Source organism: Anser cygnoides, chromosome 17 (assembly GCF_040182565.1).
Source record: "Anser cygnoides isolate HZ-2024a breed goose chromosome 17, Taihu_goose_T2T_genome, whole genome shotgun sequence".
Taxonomy (NCBI): Eukaryota; Metazoa; Chordata; class Aves; order Anseriformes; family Anatidae; genus Anser; species Anser cygnoides.
In genome coordinates this window covers 118,808-139,951 of record NC_089889.1, presented here as the reverse complement: position 1 = coordinate 139,951, position 21,144 = coordinate 118,808, and the positions used below count along the sequence as shown (strand labels likewise).

Below are 21,144 nucleotides of genomic sequence, written 5' to 3'. Positions count from 1 at the left end.
AACAGCAGCTGTAGTAGAAATTTTTTCCATCTGTCTCAGTTTCTTCTTCTTCAGTGTAGGGACCTTACAATGATCATTTTTGCCTTTGTTACTTTGGAACTGTACGACTGCCTGCACTCCACATGGGCACCACTTTAAAATCATTTGCAAAATTAAGGTAGTGCAGAATATAACAGACTGACTGCTATACTGAATGAACCACTACTGATAAAACACTGAAATTTCCAAGCCTATATTAGCTTCCAATGATTTTCTAAGATGGACATACAAATATTGGTCTTAATCTCTGAAGTCCTTGATAGCAAGAAGCCCAGTTACCTGAGAAATTCTATATTTCATGTCTCATCATGACTGATGGAAATAGTACAAACATTTTAATTTCATCTGCAGTCTTCTCGGTACAAATGAGAGGAAAAGTAAAGAAAACAGCTACTCAAGAACTCTTCCTCTTCTGGCTAAGAAATAGGAAATCTCTGATCATTCCTCAAAGTCCATCACTTCTCAAAAACATATATTTAGTAATATTACAAATCGCAGACTGAAGAGATGGAGATTCAGGATGGTTTAAATGACATCTTAGAGTATACTTGTAAGTTTGGGGTGCATACATAACTTTTGTGGGAGACTGAAAATTCAGAACAACAAGCTCATTACTATTTAACTGAAAAAAAAAGTTACTGGTTTTATTTGTTTGCTTTAAGTTCTGGAAGCTACTTAGAGTGCTAACTAGCGGCAGGAGACATTAAAGGTTAACAACAATTATCAGCTGAAAACTAGCCTACACAGGCCAGAAATTATCCTACCAGCAACAGTCAAAAAAGAAGCAAGGTTTTATTTTAATAATCTGTAGATAAACGAATAATTAAAGGTAAATTAAAATGGCTGCTATTTAAGTATTATGTTTCATTACAGTGGCGTGATAGCCACAACTTTGAATGTTCCGTGAGGCTCGAGCAAGAAATAAAGATACCTAGAATTTATATGGATAAGAGTATGGAACCAAAAGTGCCAGGCCTGATAATGACTAGGTGTCAGTTGCTTGATGCATTTGTTTTAATATTGATTTAAGAAGAGTTTTAGGACATTTCCGTTCTACCAAACTGTTCTCCTAGTTCTTGCGGGACTCTGCAATTTGAGCACTCCTCCTTAAATGAAAGCACTCTATCTAGGTGCAGATGGCAACAGTTACAGGCACTAACCAGATGCTGCAGTCTCTAATTTGATTGAAAGGGTATAATTAGACAGCAGAAACACTTCAATGAGAGAGTAATGCACAGAGGAAAGGACAGAAACCACTTAACTGATGCCAAGATACCCCTGCAGTAACAGAGGCAGGGGCCCACAGATGGAAAGGGCAGAACACCCAAATTACCTTCCTCTGATGAGAGCATTTTTGTTTCCTTATGGATATGTGAGTAGAGATTCTATTATCATAGGTTGCCACAGTTCTTCATGTGGGAACACTGATTAAAACCAGAAGAAGCTTCAGGAGATCAAAGAGACAAATATGGCTTCTGTGGTCATTATTAAAAATATTTTTAGGAGTGCAATGGTCTTCTCTGAAATGCAGTTTTATCAATTTAACCAAATGTTCATTTGCATATTTTCATATGATTGGTCTGAAAAATCTTATTCTATATTATGTTATGATGTAAAATAAATGAATCTGAGTAGTATAGAACTGTTTTATACCTCCCCAGCTGAAAAATTAGTGTAGTATTTTTAGATTTCAATACTTTGCTACTAAAATTAATACAAATGTAAAAAAAAAAATCCTTATAAAATCTACCAGACTTGGGTACATATACTGTAACAGGGGAAACAAACAAACAAACAAAAAACAGCAGACATGAACTAAAGAAAAAACACAGGAAAGAATGATCTTTGTTTAAAACTGCGATTTTAAAAATTGCTAGAAAATAACTCCTCATTTGTTCAGTCAGCGACTATAAGTCTGATGTGATGCTACGAGAGCACTCAGCTGAAAATTTCTCCTACGCAGTATAGGGTCGTTCTGTACGTGGTTTAAAAATCTCTCTCATGCTACATAGCCACACAGACACGCACAAATAATCTTTTGAGGTCCTCATCTGCAATAAAATAGTCTTATTTAGTGTTTGTCCAAAGCAGACAGTAGTTACAGTGAACACTCACCTGACATTTGATCGAACCTTGTCTTAAGTATCCGTCTGCACAGTAAATATGAGCCTGGGAATGTACAGATATGCAGTTCCATGCTTGTGCTCCCAGGCAGTGAATGAGTTGTTATAAGCGAGCTTGCTATTCTTGGGAAAATTTGATTACTGACCTTCAATCTAATCACTTTTTCATCATATTTGCCTTTTCTGTTTTTTTTTTTTTTAATCTGAAAATATGCTATCTGAATGGCCAGTTGGAGCAAGCAAATTAGGATATGAGCATGAGCAGCTCATTACTTCTAATGCTTAAAAGTATGTATTTTGCACGTTCTTTTCTTTTTTTTTTTTTTAATTCATACAATACAAACATGCTATATTAGTCACAACTTTGTAGCTGTTGGCTGGTTCTCAGCAACAAGATAATATAAACACACTTGCTTGGCTTGTGATTCTTTATCACTGGAAGTTAGAATGTATGATGTAGCCCCAGAGGAATTTCTGTTCCTTAATACACTCATTTGTTTTCTTTGTGAAGTTTTAAAACTGTTGTTCCACTGTCAAGCATGGCAGACTGAATCCCTCTGGAAATTTTACCAGGATGGGCTATAACCGCTGTGCGGATGGAGGGAGTGGTACTGCACAACTGCACAACCACTATGGTGTGATATGACAAAGAATGCAAGTTTTGCAGCTGGCAGCATGAAATCTCTGCCTTCTTCCCACTTCTTTGGCTCCACCCTACTGAAATCCATTCACATAACTCTGGACTTCGAGTTACACTCTATGCATGTACAAGCATGATATGCTGAAGTATCTGGACTGACTATTTCACTTCGTATCCGTCTGGTTAGAAATGCTTTTTTGGATATTTGCATGACAACTGCTCCAGGCATATCAAGTGGAACTGTTTGACTGTATCAGTGAGACAAAGGCAGATAAAGATTACAAGAGATACGAGGTTTGTAAGACAAGGCTGAAACAGCAGTTTAAAAGGAAAGACTCAGCTGGGAAGGACAAGGACATAGTGATCCACTATTGCTAAACAGGAAGATATCAGATAAAGGAAGATAACAGAGAAAGGAAGAGAAGACTGACAATCATATAAATTTCTGACTGGGAAATTAAATGAACAATGTAAATATAGAAACTAAAAGTGACAATATATTGCACTGAGTATGTAGAATAATATTTGTTCAATGAAACTAATATGTGACACAGACTTCAATTTCTTTGTAATACAAAAATCACCAAATTCAGACAGTCCTTTAATGATAGGCAATCCATTACCCGTCTCAAATTTCTGATTCACTTGACAAATGTGGTGTGACTGAAGTTTGAATGCTGCAAATTTCAGTATTTGAATTAATAGAAACTGTTAGACATCACACAATGAAGCAGAAACACTGTGAAAAGTAGCACAGTACTACATGCAAAAAAAGTATTGTTAACTCAAACTGTTGTCAATACAAGCCGTTTTTCATAAGGCAATTCCAGAAATTAAAGATTCTCCCTGTCTTAGGAAATGATGGTGTGATGCAGTCCGTATTTTGTCTGCATCTTTTACAATAAATGTATGAAGACATGTATTCAATAAAAATAAATAAATAAACAAACAAACAAATAAATAAATAAAAGAACAGGCCTTAAAAACACACTATATGACAAACTGCCTTATGAAAGAAATATTAACATTTGTCATTTCAGAATTCTGCTAGCTTTGAATGCAACTTGATCCAGCTGATCCCATTTCAGTCCTGTGGGATGAAGGGTGAGGAAAAAGATTCTGAGGTATGGTTTGCACAGATTAACAACTCTGCAGATTTTGTACATGCCACATTGTACATGCCATACCAATTAGAGGTCATTATTGAAGAGCAGATGTGCACTGTTTTCAGGTTCATTAGCAGAAGACAGGTAGGTGGCTGTGCTTCCTAGATCCATTATCCTTTGCTACCAATTCACCCAGTGTAACATTCATTTTTTCCCCTGACAGTTGCTTGTGCTCAGGCACCTCTGTTACCGTTAGTGGCTATGAATACATGCAGTTAGAGGTTGGCTAAAGCATGGAAGTGCAGTTGCATAAACAGCCTCCTCTAAATTGCCTATGAACCAAACATTCGTACAGGGATATATCCTCCACTTGCTCATGTGCAGCCTGCTGTGAAGAATACAGCCACCTGTGCAATGTGTTCTGTCCACAGTTCAGCTCAGAAACCTTAAAAGATGACATGCTCCAACTCAAGTAAATGAAGGATTACCTTCTCTGTGCAACATGCATGGCCTGATTGTACTGGGAACAGACCACTAGACATGGCCTAGGTATATCCTTGTCTAGGCTGTTCTCTGCTGAGATGTTGTAAAGTTTACACTTTGAGTTCTCTTTCTGGTAAAAAGGTTGGTTTTTTTTTTTTTTTCTTTTTAAAGAAAATTGATGTAAATCTTTCCCAAGTCTAATTAAGTGCACCTACAAAAACTTCAAAATGAGAAAATATCTGTTCATGGCTAAAGGAGCAAATTATATATTACATATAATATATAAAAAATAATAATTATAAAAAGGGTTAGAATATGCAAAACATATCCAGGAGGACCATGCATATGATGGCTGTGGCACTGTGACCATCCAGAACAGCCACTCTAAATCTTGCGAAGCAGGACTAGTGTTTACCAGAGTGGTACTTGAAATGATCAGTACCAACCGAAGTGAGCACAAAAAGGTGCAGAGAAATTTTATGTGAAAAATCACTGAAGAACTCGCTAACCATCCGCGAAGATTCAGGCTTCACAGATTGCTTGGCTGAACGAGAGATGTCTGTGACTGGCAGGGAGCTGAGGCAGCACGCTACATAGAAGTGAGATGGCCACCGTCCAAGCTCTGGCTCCGTGGCCCCAGTTCTGCCCTGCTGCCACTAATTATTTCATTTCCCAGTGAGTAAGTGTACCCAGGCCCTGCACTCCTCTCTCCCTGCGGATGCCTCCGTCCTGCAGACCTAGCCACCAAACCACTTCGTTAGAGAAATGTGCTTCATACACTTTCATACGGTGTTCCAGACTCCCATCTCTGCGAGCACAGGGAGATCCGCAAATACCGACGCGCTACAAACAGCGCACGAAAATACGCCCGAAAATACATCTTTGTACGAGCAGCTTCGAGCCGTGCACCGGGCTGGTGAGCCGGAAGGGATGTCGTCGCGAACTCCAGGAGGTGCTGCCGGGCGGCAGAGCCGTGCCGCGGCGGGCTGCGTGCCAGCTGCAAGTCTGCAGAGTTCGGCAGCACGCCGGGCAGCTCTCTCGCCACTCAGCCCCGCGAGAAGACCGTGGAGCAGCCCCAAACGCACTCCCCTTCCCCGTTCCGCGCTAAGCGTCACTCACCGGAGAGAACGGGCTCGCGGCAGCAGCTCAGCGCCAGCCCTGAGAAGGCCAGAACGGCGGCGAGGGCGGGGGGCTCCATGGCAAGGGGCCGCCGGGCCGCGCCGCGCTGGCAGGCGGCAGCCGCAGCGCTCCCGGGGCAGAGGTGGTTGCGGACGGCCGTGAAGAGCGCAAAGTGCGGGAAGCGGAGGCCCTACTGCATGTGTCCTGTAACTGCGCCCCAGCGAGGTGCCGAGTGGCAGATGAGGGATCCTATTACCAGCCATGTGACAGGAAAGGATAAGAAACCAACATCCCAACCTGCTGGTCCTGCTGCATCAGAGGATCGCGGAACTGCTGCTTTTACGTCTGACACCGACGGTTTTGGGCTGCTGGTGCTCGCCCCGGGTGCCAGCACAGGGGCTCCGCGGAGCCCTCCTCGCGGGCAGAGCCGCCTGTCCACCAGCGAGGCAGCGGCGGGGCCACCCCCGGCACCAGCCCCGGCACCGCCCAGCGAGCCGTGTCTCTCCCTCGGCATCCCCCTCTGGCCTCTCGCAGACAGTCCCCCGACTGTGGCCGCGGAAGATACGCGGCATAGCCCGTCAGCCCCGCGGCCCAGCCGAGGGCTCTGGCTACGGCCGGCCACTGTCCCGGCCCCGCGCTCGGCCTCTGCTAGGCTGGGGTCCCGTGGGGACTGCCTGCCAGCAGATGGGAGCATGCAGATGCAGCGTGTCTCTCTTCCCTTCGGAGAAGGGCGCGGGAAGGAGAAAGAACGCCGCGCTCGCACGGTCGCTCTGCGGGGGCACGGTGGGGCCGCGAGGGCGCGCGGTAGGGCCGTGTGCTCCGTGAGCTCCGTGAGCGTCCACGAGGGCGGTGAGGTGGCAGCCCCCCGCGGTGCGATGCGGGAGAGTCGCTCTGAAGTTGCAGAAAGGCACGTCCCGCCCAACGGAGAGGACGGGACGGTGAAAGTATATTGGTGCGGCCCGTGCACAGAAGGCGCGGGGAGGAACGACTGCAGGCGGACCGCAGCTCCTTGCGTGGCCCGGAGACGCGGCACGGACACGGACGCGGGGACTCGCGAAGATGCATACGGACAGGAACACGCGAACACACGCACGAACACACACACGCACAGACATAGGCAGAGACAAACACATGGACAAACGCGTGCGTACACGCGGACAGGGAGACGAGACGCCACAGTGAACACGGAACAGAACACGGAACCGAAGGAAAAAGCTCAGTGTAGCTATCTGAAAATGGTGAATACAAATGCAGGGCTAGCTTTTTTTTAAAAAAAAAATCTACATGAGGGCAGCAAAGGTGTTTCTTTGTCAAGATGGAACATTATGAAGCTGTAGTTTAGACTTCTGCAAAGGTTTCTTAACTGACCTGTTTGACTTTTCAGCAATGCCAGTGCTCCATTGCTAAAACCAACCACCCAAACAAACAAACAAAAAACCGTAGCAACAGACAACAAACAACACCAACAAGGAAAATAAATTAAAAACAAACAAAAAAAAACACCACTTAAAACAACAGAAAAGTTACACTTGCTTTGTCAGGAATAGAAAGAGAGCAGACATTCTTGTCCTTACAGTTTCCCTATACCCATAGACCCATGTCCCTGTAGACCCATTTTACTGCTCTGAAAGAGGAACCAAACAAATATGGGTTTTATGCTTTAGCTGTTACATCAGTACATGCTATGGTACATCTATCTCACTTTTAGTATGCAGAAACATCCCATCATACACAGTTGTAATGTTGTTTTTGAGGTGAAAAATATGCTAATAATCTATTTTGGTTGTTGTGAGATATATAAAAAACAGGAACAACAACAACAAAAAAAGATTGCATACCAACATTAGATTTACATGTATATTTTAATATCATAGCATAATAATGTCATATTCTTATTTCTTTGAGCCAAATTCCTACTCAGTGTAGAACTTTTTAAGCTTATGAAATAATGAAAAACAGTAGCAGTGTCCTGCTAGATAATGTTAAGCTTTTTCTGGGGTTTGTTTTTTAATAGTGAATGCTGAAATATTTAGTTCTTCCTTATGAATACAATATATATATGTATGTTCAGTTACTTGGCTCAAGCATTCTGCTGAAATTCTTGATTCTGAGCTGTGGTTGGACAAGCACTCTGGGAGCATATGTTATTTTGTTACTACTGAAGGTACGGGTCTGTATATGTAAGTATGCACAGATACATACGTATATATATATCTCCCTCTCAGCAAAGGAATTAGAGATTGCTATGATGGGAGTGTTTCCAAGGCTGACCAGAAGGAACAGCTGGGGCACACTGTTTTTACCACTGCTTTGTTTATGGTGGGCTAAACCAGATAATTCTGATTCATATAAATTAATTGTGTTCTGAAATTAACATACATTTTTTTTCAGGAGTATGTCCAGACTCCAATTTATTTCATATATTCCCATCCCAGTCTGAGTTACTGACATGAAGTGTCATTGATTTACAAATCTGTTTGTGCATGCAGCACTACCTTGTGGTACATGCTGTCTAACAGTATATGAAACATTGCTTCTTTGTGATTTAATGACTAACAAAATTCTCCTCTCCAAGGGCTGAGACCTCACTGTATAACCCAGTCACCCAATTTTGATTTCATTTTATCTGGCAGCCCGTTCCTTAAGGCTGCTGGAACACAGAAGGCTTACACATTTTTAACACTGTATTGATTATGAAGATCATACAATCAACTTCATATACCTCCAAAAGCCCACTTCAGTCTTCCAGCACTCCTAGGCAAAAATCACCTTTTTTCATTCTGCCCCCCACATTCTCCACCAACCATTTATACACATGGTTGGTATGTGTGTGTACATCAGTTGCAATAATTTGTTTTTAATCTGTAGCACACTGGTAGCAGCCAGCTAGTTTGTTACTTATGATCATTCAACAGTCTTTCTTTCTCTCTTTCTCTCTCTTTCTCTCTCTTTCCCTCCCTCCCTCCCTCCCTCCCTCCCTCCCTCCCTCCCCCCTCTCCCCTCCCCTCCCCTCCCCTTCCCTTCCCTTTCCTTTCTACAGCATTTTTTTTCTATCGTACAGAATTGTTTGTATTCCAACTTACCGTATTCAAGATCTCTTATCTGCATTGTGTAACTTTCTGCTTGTGGTTTGTGGTCTTTGTTCACAAATAACAACAATGGCAACAGTAGCTAATAAGTAATTAATAATTTTATACTTACAAATACACAGTCTGAAGCATTTCTTTCAATTTGTCTTGATCCCATTATAACATAAAATCTGTAGTGTTTCACTCATTTAGTCCTCCTGTACATTTTGTATGTAGTTTGTCCTTGCCTTTTGACACCACCATGAATTCTCAGTTGCTTATGAATTAAAGACTTTCAAAAAACAGACCCAGTGAGCTGCAAAAGCTAGCAATTCTTATTTAATTATCAGAAAGAGTTGCACAATACACAACTGATTTCAGAAACCCTTTGGGATGTAGGTCCATTTTTTTGGTAAAAATATTCTGTACAAGCTAATAGTTCAGAAATCACTTTAATTACAAGAATGAAACTTACTGTAATATAGCTAGATATTTTAAAAAGTAACCATGGAGTCTTTTAATTCACAACTATGCATATTTATGTTATTCAAGAAAAAAACATTGCAAGCAGAACTGTGCAGATAACAGGGTTATTTTTTTTGTTTGTTCTGAAAGTGAAACCTAATTGGACAATTGAATAAAAATCGATTTTAAAAATCATTGTAAGTTAGCCTGCAAGGAAAGGTTTCATTTTCTGAATACTTCCTCTCCTTCCCCTCAATTGCATCCTTTTAAAATTAGGTCAGTAATGAAACAAAAATGCCACTTGGAACATGTACTCAGTGACTTGCCAAAATATAAGAATGCAATGTTTAAGTATCTTTAGTTTATCTACCTCCCTACTTAAAACAAGCAAACAAACAAAAACCATAAAGCCAACAATCTGCAAATTCAACCTGACTTGCGAAATAGTCCATCTGACTGCATCCACTCTCACATCTTTCTAGATGAGCTTTACATGGCCCCAGAGAACGCGTGTGTCTCTCTGATAATGGCTAGCATTATGGGCTAGGATTATCTTCATTTCACCAGCTTTCAAGTGAAAGACTAAAAGAAGAGAAGTACAGAGAATCACAAATTCTTCTGATTTTGTCAAAACTCTGGTTCTGCTGGCAGAGATGTGACTGATAGAAGAAACTAACGCATATAGCCTTGATTCTTTCAGAAGCATTGTCCTTGGCTTTTGAAACACAGTAGGATGAGCCTGCCATGATAAAACCCCTGAAAGGTAGTTAGCATTTCCCATGCAATTGAACAGTCATTATATTGAAAGCAGAAATTAAATTATAACATACTATGTAAAACCACTGCTTTTATCTTTGTTGCTGTGGACAATTTATTCCTCTGTTATGCTTTCTCCATATTTCATTAAAAACGTCTCTGAAATTTCATTCTTTCTTGTTGGGATGTTACTGGAACCTCTGAAACAAGCTTCTGGTTGCCTTTGTGTCTTGGGAAGAAAAGAAAAAAAAAACTAAAAATAAAATAATTTTAAAAATGCTAGAGATGACTGTTAAAGCAGTTACCGAAACATTTTTGCTTAGATGAAGGTGAGAGTAATACTAGGTTAGGTGGAATAGTAGGAATACTAGATTACGTAGAATAGTAACATTGAGCCAGTTTTTAAAGTATCAGTTCAGTGTAATTTCTGTGCAAGGAATAATGTCCCTCCCCTGTTATATACTGCTGAAGATTCACAATATTTAAATTACCAGAAGTAATGACTGAAGGAGATGTAGCATCTCTTCTGTTTGAGCAACATGCGATGAAATTAGAGAATACTGATGGTTTGCTGATGACTGACTTGATGTTCTAATTAGCCTTGCCTAATTAAGATTTATCTGTTCAAAATTTGTTACAGCTATACAGAGGACTGCATTCTCTGTTGCTATCCAACCACACACCCCACTGAGTGCTGTGGGCTTTATTAAATATTCTCAGAATGTTCAGAAATTATAAACTTTTGGTAGCCAATTACTTACAGATTCCAAAATATATAAGAGCTTACACCTGATTTTTTTTTTTTTTAATTTATATACAGTGAGTTTAGGGTAGCAATTCTGTAAGCTGCTCCCAAATGTGAGAATTCTATACAGCTGTAATAGTAGTGCTTTATGCCAGTGAGCTATACACATGGGAATCTAGTACATGTAAGATATGGCAAATTTAGGAGGTGTCCTTCGTCTGTGCATTTTTATTTGTATGCAAAAAACATCTGCATCTGCAGTTATCTACCTTGTGTTGAGTAGCCTTTTTGTTTGTTTTTGTACAAAGAAGGAAGAAAAAACATTTTTGGTCTGAGTGTTCTCTGTGAAGCACTGAAAACAATGCTTACGTGATTTAATGGGACAGGGAAAAATTTAGGAGTGACTCTGGCCCTCTGATACACACAGTTAATTGATCATTGAGCACAGAATCAATGGGCTGTATTTTCAGTGAGAGACATAGCTATCATAGTGTGTTCTGTTTCAAGGGTCTCTGCACTGATGAACCTGTTGGAAAGCCACAAAGCAAAACATTTTTTAAAGTGTTAATGCTGGCTAACAATGAATTATATACAGAATATATGAAATCATAACAACCTTTTAAAACATAGGACTAAAACATCAACGTATTTACTAGCCACACAACATTTTGTAGAGATCTCCTTTATGAAGTAGTAGTTTATATAGTGAGTGTATTTCTGTTTGGTAGGAATGTTCCAAGAATGGGCAGCAAACTGATATATCCTTTAAATTCTATTCACCTCTTGGCACAAGAGACATAAGCATTCTCAAGGCAAATTTATGCATTCCTAAAAGAGGGAATATGTTCAAGGATGTGTGGTTACAGCATCATGCAATGCATTCCTTAAATAATAAACGCAATTTACCTGTTGGTATTATCAGCACACCTGCTCTGAAACAGAACACTTTTCATTAGATAGCCTTACTATTCAACAAATAGATTATTTTGACCAAAAATACTGTTTGGTCTCAATCAATCAATCAATCATGTTTGCTTGCCTTATTAATAAACTTCCAACTTTCCTTCATAGTCTGCCAGCAGGACACAAGGACTATCGAGACTTGATGTTTTCAATAAAAGATAGTAGCAGGAAAATGTCCCGTCTGATTTCTTTGTCATTGAGTAAAAGGATTAAAAGATCATAGCACTTCCTATTTCTTTAGCAGGTTACTTTTCGTTTTCAGTTTAGTTGAGTTCTTACCCCTTCTTTCTACACAGGAAAGTTAGACGTGCCAGGACTGCAAGACCGACAATTCCAAATACACAACCAAGAAGAATTACTTGTTTGATATCTGAAAAAAGACAGCAACCACAACAAAACAGGAAGATGTTATTTGTCTTCATATCAATTTGCTTCAGTATAAACATGTGTGACATTTTTTAAAAATTGTGTACATAGCACTGATATTTTACTGTTCATCGTGTTCGAGAAACAAACCCATACAGAGTGAGCAATGGAACTCACATAATTCCTACATTTGACAGTTAGAGCAGGTGGCTGTGACAGCTGTTCTAACACAAAGAAGGGATGGTTAGTGGCTAATATGCAGCTGACATGAACTGCCAAACCCAACAACTGACAGTTTTTCAATCCTTTTCCCCATTTGATAGCTTTAAAAATTGCCCCTATTTTGACATCGAAATTTTGAAACTGCACCTGTTGTTTAATGCTCTATGCAGAAGAGAGAAGAGAAACAATGCTTCTTGAATGTTGTATCCTTTAAGGAAAATACCACATCTGAAAAACTGCAAGTCCCAGTGTGAGGAAATTTTGTCCAAGGCTCAACGGGGGGAGGCCAAAGAGAAGTATAGTCCCATGTCTCTGAGACACTGGAGTGTCCTAAGGTCAAAGTAGATTCAAGGCTCTGCCCTATTTGTGTGCCTATTGGCAGCATTATAAGCATGTGTAAGGGAGCATGCATTCTATTTAGAAATAGGTGAGAAGTGGTGCACCTGAGTTTTAATTTTCCTTTTGCTGGCATTTCCAGAGCTTTGTCATGCCTGCAGGAAAAACTACCAAAACTACAGCCTGCCTAGCATACAGTGATGGCAAAATGATAAAACTTACTTTTCCGCAACACTAGAATAAATAATTTAACTTATAAATTGGTTTATACTGAAGTTTAAGGAAGGAACTGGGATACACAAACTATTTCATAGGCCTCAGACCTTTATTCAATAACTTCTTTTACAAGGCCCCAGAACATCTGTCTGACTTACATACACCTTACTGACAGGTACCCTGTCTTTGTCAAGTGATGAGAACCCACCATTGGCCTTGTTTGTTTGGCTCAGTGGTGACCTGTCTTTATAGTGAAATCTTTGTATTTAATTGTTAATCTCAGGTTATTTTTCTTGAGTATAGAGTGTTTTGCAGCCAGTCTCTTGGAAATGACAGACAGATAATTCCATAATAAGAAAACCTAATGTTGTTCTGCACCCTCATCTGAAAAAAAAAAAGTGCAGAAAATTAATGAGATTTCTGTCAACTTTCCCAAAAAAGTGCATTTGCACAGATCCTGGAAAATGAAAGCTAAAAATATGGAGTGCAAAAATTAAAGAGAAAAACAGATTGCACTTACCACCAAATAATTGTCTATCACAAGCAGAATATACATGTATACATATTGCTAAGATTTTACTTTTATTTTAAACCTGCATTTTACTAGAGTCTCCCTTCTGCTTTTGCTGGATGGTTTCTTTTTCTCCCTCTATGTGATATTCTATGAAGAGAGGTTGCTGAGGTACTTGCAAGCCTTGCAGTGGAATTGTAATTAAAAGCATAGCAGAAATAATTATTAGCAGAGGGTTTCCCTGGAAACTTTAATTCAAGAAAGCAAAACTCAAAAGTAACAATATGCAGGCCTGAAAGCATATTTTTTTTTGTAATACAGAAATGGATTTTGCAAAGTAACTGATGTTTAGTTTTCTTCTTATGTTTCTGTCTCTCTTCCTATCCAGTTTTCAGAGTTCTCAAGCCTTCAATGTAATTTTTCTAGCTTTTGAAAAATAAAAACATGTAAGTAACTAAAAGTCCCTAGGATTTGTAGTAGAGAGACTGAATTTGATGTGCCACAAAACTGCAACAAGTGTAATGAGCACAGCACTGAAAAGTACCCCCTGAAAATAATAGAGGTCTGGGTCCTGTGTTCTTGACCAGCTTGAAAGAAGTCATTATTTAAAAAAAAAGACTGTTCTAACAGTTCATGCTGCAAATAAAAATCTGACCACTAATCATAGTGGCAAGGTCAGTGGTCACCCATTCAGGCGCCCAGAAATTTGGAAGCACTGACCATTAATTTTGCCAGAATTTTCTTGGCATTAAGAAGGCCTTCTATCAGAGAGTTTAATAAAATGGATGTTAGCAAAACAGCAGCATGTTGCTATGTAAAGGGGAAAACAGTATGGAAAGCTAGCATAAGTAATAATTGTTTGTAACACCATGAAAATGTTTTTTGTTAATTATGCTGAATCCAGAACTAGCACAAGGAAAACTGGCACTGAATTTCAACTGTCTTAGACTGGAGGCTGAAATGTATTTAGCGGAAAGAAAGTACTAGATATCCATGCTATAAAAATACTAGAGGTTTAGATATAAGTGACAGGAATTTTGGACTGTTTTACCCGTATTCTTTGGAGAGACTTGGACCTGTCAAAAAATAATCTTCTCATACTGGAGGAACCAGGCTAGATATGAATGCCATTATGGGGGCACAGCAGTTAGAAAAACTGAGTGAAGAACTGTATATGAAATGTTATATTGTCTTGATTATGGTATCCTGCTGCTATGGGCAGCATTGCCATACTCCAGTTTCCTGAGGCTGACAAAAATTATCATTTTGGCTCACTCTACAAATGAGCTACAACCCCAAATATCAAATAGTAAGGAATGCTATTTTTACAATTGGATAAAAAGAATTTTACACCTTGTTGTTCTTTGCCATCTCTCAGGAGCCCATGTGCTGGAAAACATTCAGTTTTTTATCTGCTTAGCCATAAAACAGTGGCATGTCTCCCTCATTCTGAATGCTGTTAATTTCTGTGTATCTTCCAGCTCTTTTGCTCTGATCTCTCAAGGCTGGCTTTTTGTCCCTTTTATTCTAGTGTAAATGTTAGCATCCAGTTTGCTTATTGAGACTGACTGGCTCCTATCCAGTATGTACGCAGTTGATGGCAGCAATGTAAAAATGTTCTTAGCTTTCAGCTTGGCAAAATGTTCTGCCACTGACTCTGTTTAAGATCTGGCTTTACTTTGTAAAGATTTAATTCTCCTTAGTCTTTTTACAAATGATCTATTATTACCGTGAACTATGAAGGATGCTAAATTATCTTCTAAATTTCTTACATATTTTCAACAGTTAACTGAAGTACTCTGTATACTCCGGTCTATCATATTAAATAGAAATGTTTTGAAATACTTCTAGTTTCACTCTTTACAAAATAGCTTCAATACTGAGATTGGCTCTTGTGAATAGAATCAGTTGTGTACTGATTACTAACACTAGCTGGTCCAAAAAAAATTCCAAAAATGTTCACTCATCTATTTAAAATTTAGCAACACTGTATATTTTACACTTGTTCTGTGCAAATGTTCAATGATTATTTTCTATGCTACAGTCCACAGTCTGTTGCTCAAACTCATTTGTGGATCATCTCACTAATAACACTAAATATGAGACATTGTGTTGGAAATAAGCAACTGGTGCAGGCCTTCAAAAGCAGATTAAATGTTTCTGCTGGCCAAGAATTCACTGCTGATGTATTGTGCACTTTCCAGATTTTTGGAAGGTGATCAGAATGGAGAATCCGTTGATAGGATTTATCTGATGAGTACTTTCAGGAACAATTAAGTCAGCATTAAAAGTGTTTCAGCATGCTGTATGGCCTTGCATCACAGTGGTGCTTTGAAACACTGCCATCTTGAGGATGTTTGGAGTATACATGGTGTAGGAACAAATCAAAGCTGAAACTTAGTAAATATTAGGCAATTTTCTGAAAATTATAGAGACAGACGAACTGGTACTAAGTCTAAAAATTCCAGGCTAATTGATAATCTAATAGTACTGACACAAGAGGGGTAATGAATTTTTGTTTATAATAAATATTATTCTATACGATTCACAATAATTTTACTGTTATAGAGTAACACATTTTGTGTTGAGATAACATAGTCCTTTGGAACCATAAAGAGTGGAAGCCTTCAACAAGTGTTGAAGGGGAAGCTTGGGGAGAGACAAGGATGCTATGTCTGCTCTCTGCCCTCTGTTATCACAGGCTGTTTAGTAACGAATTTCACAGAATGAGGTTGGAAGGGATCTCTGGAGGTTATCTTGCCCAGTCCCTCCACTCAAGCAGGATCACCTACAGCCATTTGCCCAGCACTATACCCAGACAGCTTCTGGATGTCTCCAACAACAGAGACGCTACAACTTTTATGGGCAACCTCTGCCAGAGCGCAGTCACCATGACAGCAAAAAAGTATTTCCTGATGTCAGAAGGCACCTCCTTTGTTTCAATTTGTTCCCATTGCTTCTTGTCCTGGCACTGGGCATCAATGAAAAGAACTTTGGGCCATTCTCTTTGCACCTTCCCTTCATGTATTTATAGATATTGATGAGATCCCTCCTTGAGCCTTCTCTTGTCCAGGTGGAGGAGTTCCATCTCTCTCAGCCTCTCTACATAGGAGAGATACTCCAGTTCTTTCATCATCTTTGTGGCCCTTCACTGGACTCTCTCCAGTACATCCATGTCTCTTGTACTGGGGAACCCAGAACTGTCCCCAGCACTCCAGGCGTGACCTCACCACTGCTGAGTAGAGGGGAATGATCAACTCTCTCGAACCATCTGGCAATACTTTGCCTAATGCAGCCCAGGATACCACTAGGCTTCTTTGCTGCAAGGACACACTGCTGGCTAATACTCAGCTTGCATCCACCAAGATCCCCAGGTCCTGCTCTGCAAAGTTTCTCTTAAAGGGCTCATTTTATAATGTGTGAAATTATAAACCACCCCTCAGATGGCTTAGACTGGATCTACGTTTGCCCCAGTTCCAAAGAAAGTTAAAATTAAATTAGCAATGACAGAACCAAGGATGACAATAAATGCTTGGGGGCTGTACCATCATTTGTTCTTGAAAAACAGTTCAAATTATGTTGATACTAGATGATTTCAATAATCTCTGGCTCTCTGTGTATATGTATATATAGATTACATATTTTCAGAACTTCTAAAATATCATATTATTTACAGAAGAAAAATACATTAAAATAATGCTATAAATAAGATCCATTTTATAGCCTATGTATTTCTATGTTATGGAATAATTTTAGCTAAGTAATTATGCTTTCCCATTTTCTAAGACTGAGTTTGTAAATTATTTTAGATTGTCCACTTGAGAAACAGTTCCTTTAGGCCAAAACTGGAGAAACAGAAGCATATAGCCCCAAGCCCTAGGAATGAGTAGATTAAAAATAATAATAATAAAAAAGCAAAACTGTTATTTAGATTTAAATATTAGTCTTTCTAGAAGCTAAGGAATCTCATGTCCAATGTCTTCCCAAATAAAAGAAGTTGCTTTTGTCAAGGGCCAACATTGTATACTGAGATTGCCTGGTTAATGAAAATGATTTCTGATGAAAATTTGTAACACTTAAAAGGAAGCAGACCTGTTCTCAGGATACAATTAGGTATGTCTCCAGACCAGACTCCTGTCACTTGACAGATTATTTCTTTTGATCCAATGAGTTCATAGCCCTGATTGCAGATGAAATGGATGGTTGAGCCCAGCAGGTAGTTTGTTCCATCTTTTCTTCCGTTGGTTGGATGATCCAGCCAGCCACAAGAAATCACTAGTAAAAGAGAAATATCTGGTTGAAGTAGTCAGGGTTTGAACTAGCAAATCTCAATTACAATTATTCAAATGGCATTTGAGTGGCAACTCAAAGAACGACAAAGATTTCTAGGCTAACAAAAATAGTTTCAGATTTATTTTTTTTTAATTCCAAGTTGAAGTCACAGAAAATGAAGAGTTCTACACAGTGGTTCAGTAGTGAAAGAAATGGAAAAAAATGTATTCTGTGTTTGTCTAAGTAACCTACGTGTTAAAATTTTTCTAGTACAAGGATGTTTACGCCTGATAAAAGCGTTCACAGATGTATGAACTTACAGTTCAGCAAAGCCTCCTCACATGGTCTTAACTATTTAGATGCCTTGCAGAAAGGGATAGTTTGTTTAATGCTATCTCACCTGGCTTTAGATTTTCTACCAACTGCTTGTGATTCTGATGAGATAATCTTGTGAAATTTCCCACTTGAAGACTTCTTGTTGTCAGGACATCGAATCTGCAGAATGGGTCAGACTCACAGACCAAGACCATCTCTTTCACCAAGGGATCAGCAGGGTCTTCATAAGGAAAGAACACTGGCAGAAAGGAAGTATTGTGCTTTTCCCCATAAAAGAAATTGTTCAATAAAAACTCTGTGTCATAAGTAAAGAGAGAAGTTCCATTTTCAACAGCCCCTTGGGAGACAGAAAGCAAGAGAGATTCATAGGTAACATTGCTTACAGACCTACACCACCTCCTGCTACTTACTAATCTAGGTGTTTATTTACATAAATGTATATACAGCTGGAACAGATCCATGAAGTCATATCTAGTACCTCTTCCTGACAGTTCAAGATTATTTTCCTTTTTACATGCAGTATCTTAACCTCATACTAAAGTTAGTCTTTGATCAATTTGTTAAAACTGGATCCAAATAAATGTGTAGCTACAACTTTACGTAATGATGATTTTAGATGCCTGCTGGAAAATTGATGATAAAAAGTACCTCAGACAGAGCTAGCTAAACCAAACGTTACAAGCAACACAAATCCTGATCCTATGTATCCCTAAATGTATTGTTTCTGCCATGGCACTGTTTTTCATTTTCATTCAGACGAACTGGAAAATTCCTGAAGTAAGAGCAGTGAAACTTTTGAGTATGATCTGAATGGTGGCATACAGCTACTGTGCTTGACACAGAGAGCAAATGGTAGCCAGAGGGTATTTTGTACCTTGTTTCTTCTGATCCATCTTCTAACCTAACATCAGGAGGAATGCAGACCAATCTAGTCTAGTCTGCAGGCTAGATATAGCAGCTGAATCACTTTCATTGAATGAAAGCAACTATTCTTTTACACACCTTGCCTTTTTTTAAGAAAATTGTTAGGACAAGGACAATTGTTAATTTTTATTTTAATACTTGATTTTTAAAACTGTCAGGTACTTAATGGAAACATTAGTAATATTCTGGAAAAAGGTGGCTGACCCTGACTATTTTTGGACTTCTGTAACACTTCAGTCTCACGATGTTGTGTTCCAACGACCATTGTAGATGGAATTCTGAAAGTGTAAGCGGTGAAATATGAGCTCTCACTGTTGATGGAACAAAGTGCAGAAATCTCCATCGTGGTACTGTCTTAATCCATTGTGGCTAGATATGTTACCCACTTGGGTAAGGAAGAGCATACTTCTCTCACTCACTTTTCTCCCCCCCCACCCCCACCCCCACCCCACCCCACCCCCCCGCATAGGTTGCTTAGCACAGACAATTTTCTGACCTGTAAATCAGAAATGGCTTTGAATTTATAAAAACAAACGTAATAATAGACCAGATAAATCACTTACAGTTAGCTCCAAACTCAAACAACTGCTGAGGACTTGCATTAACTGATATGGTTGTTTTATTCTTAAAGGTATACTCATCTTCTGTATTACCATTCATCACTCCAAAGAGACCCTGTGTGTGATTCATAAACTTATCTGGGAGCAAAACTGTCAGGGTCAAGAATCCTCCACTTCCCCTTATCTGTACTCCAGACCCAGAAGAGAACATCACTGTAATCTTCTGATCAGCTGTAGAATGGAGAAAGAGACCTAAAACAATGAGAGGAAGAGGACAAAACAACTAATCATCTAAAGTGAACAGGTTGATGTGTCATCAGTTTTAAACATTTTTTATAAAGCATTTCCTTCCTTCCTCTCTGTGCTACATTCTGAGAAGCATTTAAAAGGAGGCCACACCTCCATACCATCTGTTTTTGGAAGACAAGAGGAATTCAGCCCTAAAAATTTGCTGAGACAGGACCAACACATACACCTACAAATGTGTTAAGATGGCTACTACAGAGCAGTAGCAAAAAGGGCCCACGTTTGATATAAGTTGCATGTCCTTCTGACAGTGTCCCAGAGCAGAAACTTCACGACATGAGACAATTACATCACAGAGCTGCTGTGAGCTGGGAACACTGCTCTCAGTGGTCACAGGTTTCCTCTGCTTCTTGATCATCTTGTCAAAACTTTCCTATTACAGCTCTTTATCCAAGCTCCATCACTGTCCCACTTTTTTCCTTCCCTCTGCTCTTCAATACGTTTTCCAGCCATTTGGGGAATAATATGTGAGAGCCACAGAAAAATTCCTCTGCTGAGCAGAAGGCTCACTATTAAAATTTTTATAATGTGTAATCAAATGATCACACCCCTGGAGGAAAAGAAAAAAAAAAAAAAAGAAAAAGCAACTTTTCATAGTCTTTTCAGGCAGAAGAATAGAGGGGTAACATCTGACCAACCCAGAGAGCTCCTGATAGGTGATTGTGAAATTCAGCTATATTTTAGTATACATTGGTTGTATTTCGCTATCATTCATTTTGATTGGTAGGTTTCTTTGCATTAAATACACTAGGCTCAAAGCAGAATGAGTAAAGAGTTTTTAATTCTATTCATCCTCCATGGAATGAGAAGGAAAACAATTACTCCACAAACCACTGTAGGATGACATGGAAGAAGTGGGCATTGAAGCCACCTGTTAAATATCTCTGTATCGTTGCCAGGATTGCATGCATTCCCTTCATACACTACACACCCCAGAAAGTTCAGGAAGGCACCATGTGTTGGTAAAGGCTGTCATTTATGTTATTTGTACGTTCTGAGAGAAAAGAACGTGCCAGTCCAGACTACTGAGAAATCTGATGACTCTGCCTCTTCCCAGTCAGTGTCGGAGTTCCAGCAGTTGGTGTCACTGCTAGGCTAACTACCAGAAATGCTGACGAGAAGCAGGAAGGTCTCAGGATCTGATGTTCTCACTGCTACATCTCTCCATGGGAACTTAGCCACATTATGCTTCTCTGTAGCACACTTGATCTATGGCTATTAGGAAGGAGATTCATAGCCCATAATTCTGGCATTTATATTCCTGTCCACAGCCTAGCTGTAATCAGTCTCAAAGGCAAGAGGAATCCCTGCACTGGGTTAGTATAAAAATAGGGCCAGCAAGGCAGATTGGATGGAAATCACATTCTTCCCTATGCTCTCCATTTTGTTCACCAAGGCCCATGCAAATTGTGCATTACCACTGATTCTGCCTCAATCTGGCAGCAACTAAACTGAAGAAAGGCAGATGATAATAATAAAGTAAGATTTAATTATCGGGGATACCGCTTGCCCTTTGTTTTATTTCCCACTTTATTTTTGGAGTGACCTGCATTCTGTTTCTCAAAAGTACACTGAAAATAGAATCAAA

General features: G+C 39.5%; 2 protein-coding genes across 18 annotated transcripts in view; both read right to left on the bottom strand.

Moving 5' to 3' along the window:
* The window catches only part of KREMEN1 (kringle containing transmembrane protein 1), a 40,529-nt gene extending 34,002 nt beyond the window's left edge, over positions 1-6,527 (bottom strand). For 8 of the 10 annotated variants that reach the window (XR_010825484.1, XR_010825485.1, XR_010825486.1 and 5 more), the window contains exon 1: positions 5,808-6,527. Coding sequence is in view for 6 of the 10 variants with exons in the window: in XM_066978791.1 (XP_066834892.1) it covers positions 5,808-6,204 (397 nt within the window). In the remaining 4 variants the exon portion in view is untranslated. The other 2 variants (XM_048073671.2, XM_048073670.2) reach the window with 2 other exon arrangements.
* Positions 6,528-8,890: 2,363 nt separating this feature from the next.
* The window catches only part of SUSD2 (sushi domain containing 2), a 35,018-nt gene continuing 22,764 nt past the window's right edge, over positions 8,891-21,144 (bottom strand). For all 8 annotated transcript variants that reach the window (XM_048073940.2, XM_066978778.1, XM_048073938.2 and 5 more), the window contains 5 exons: positions 19,254-19,502; positions 17,831-18,103; positions 17,251-17,433; positions 11,787-11,877; positions 8,891-10,028 (listed from right to left, as the gene is read on the bottom strand). In XM_048073940.2, coding sequence (XP_047929897.1) covers positions 9,947-10,028; positions 11,787-11,877; positions 17,251-17,433; positions 17,831-18,103; positions 19,254-19,502 — 878 coding nt within the window. In that variant the 3' untranslated portion in view covers positions 8,891-9,946. The remainder of the gene's footprint in view (positions 10,029-11,786; positions 11,878-17,250; positions 17,434-17,830; positions 18,104-19,253; positions 19,503-21,144) is intronic.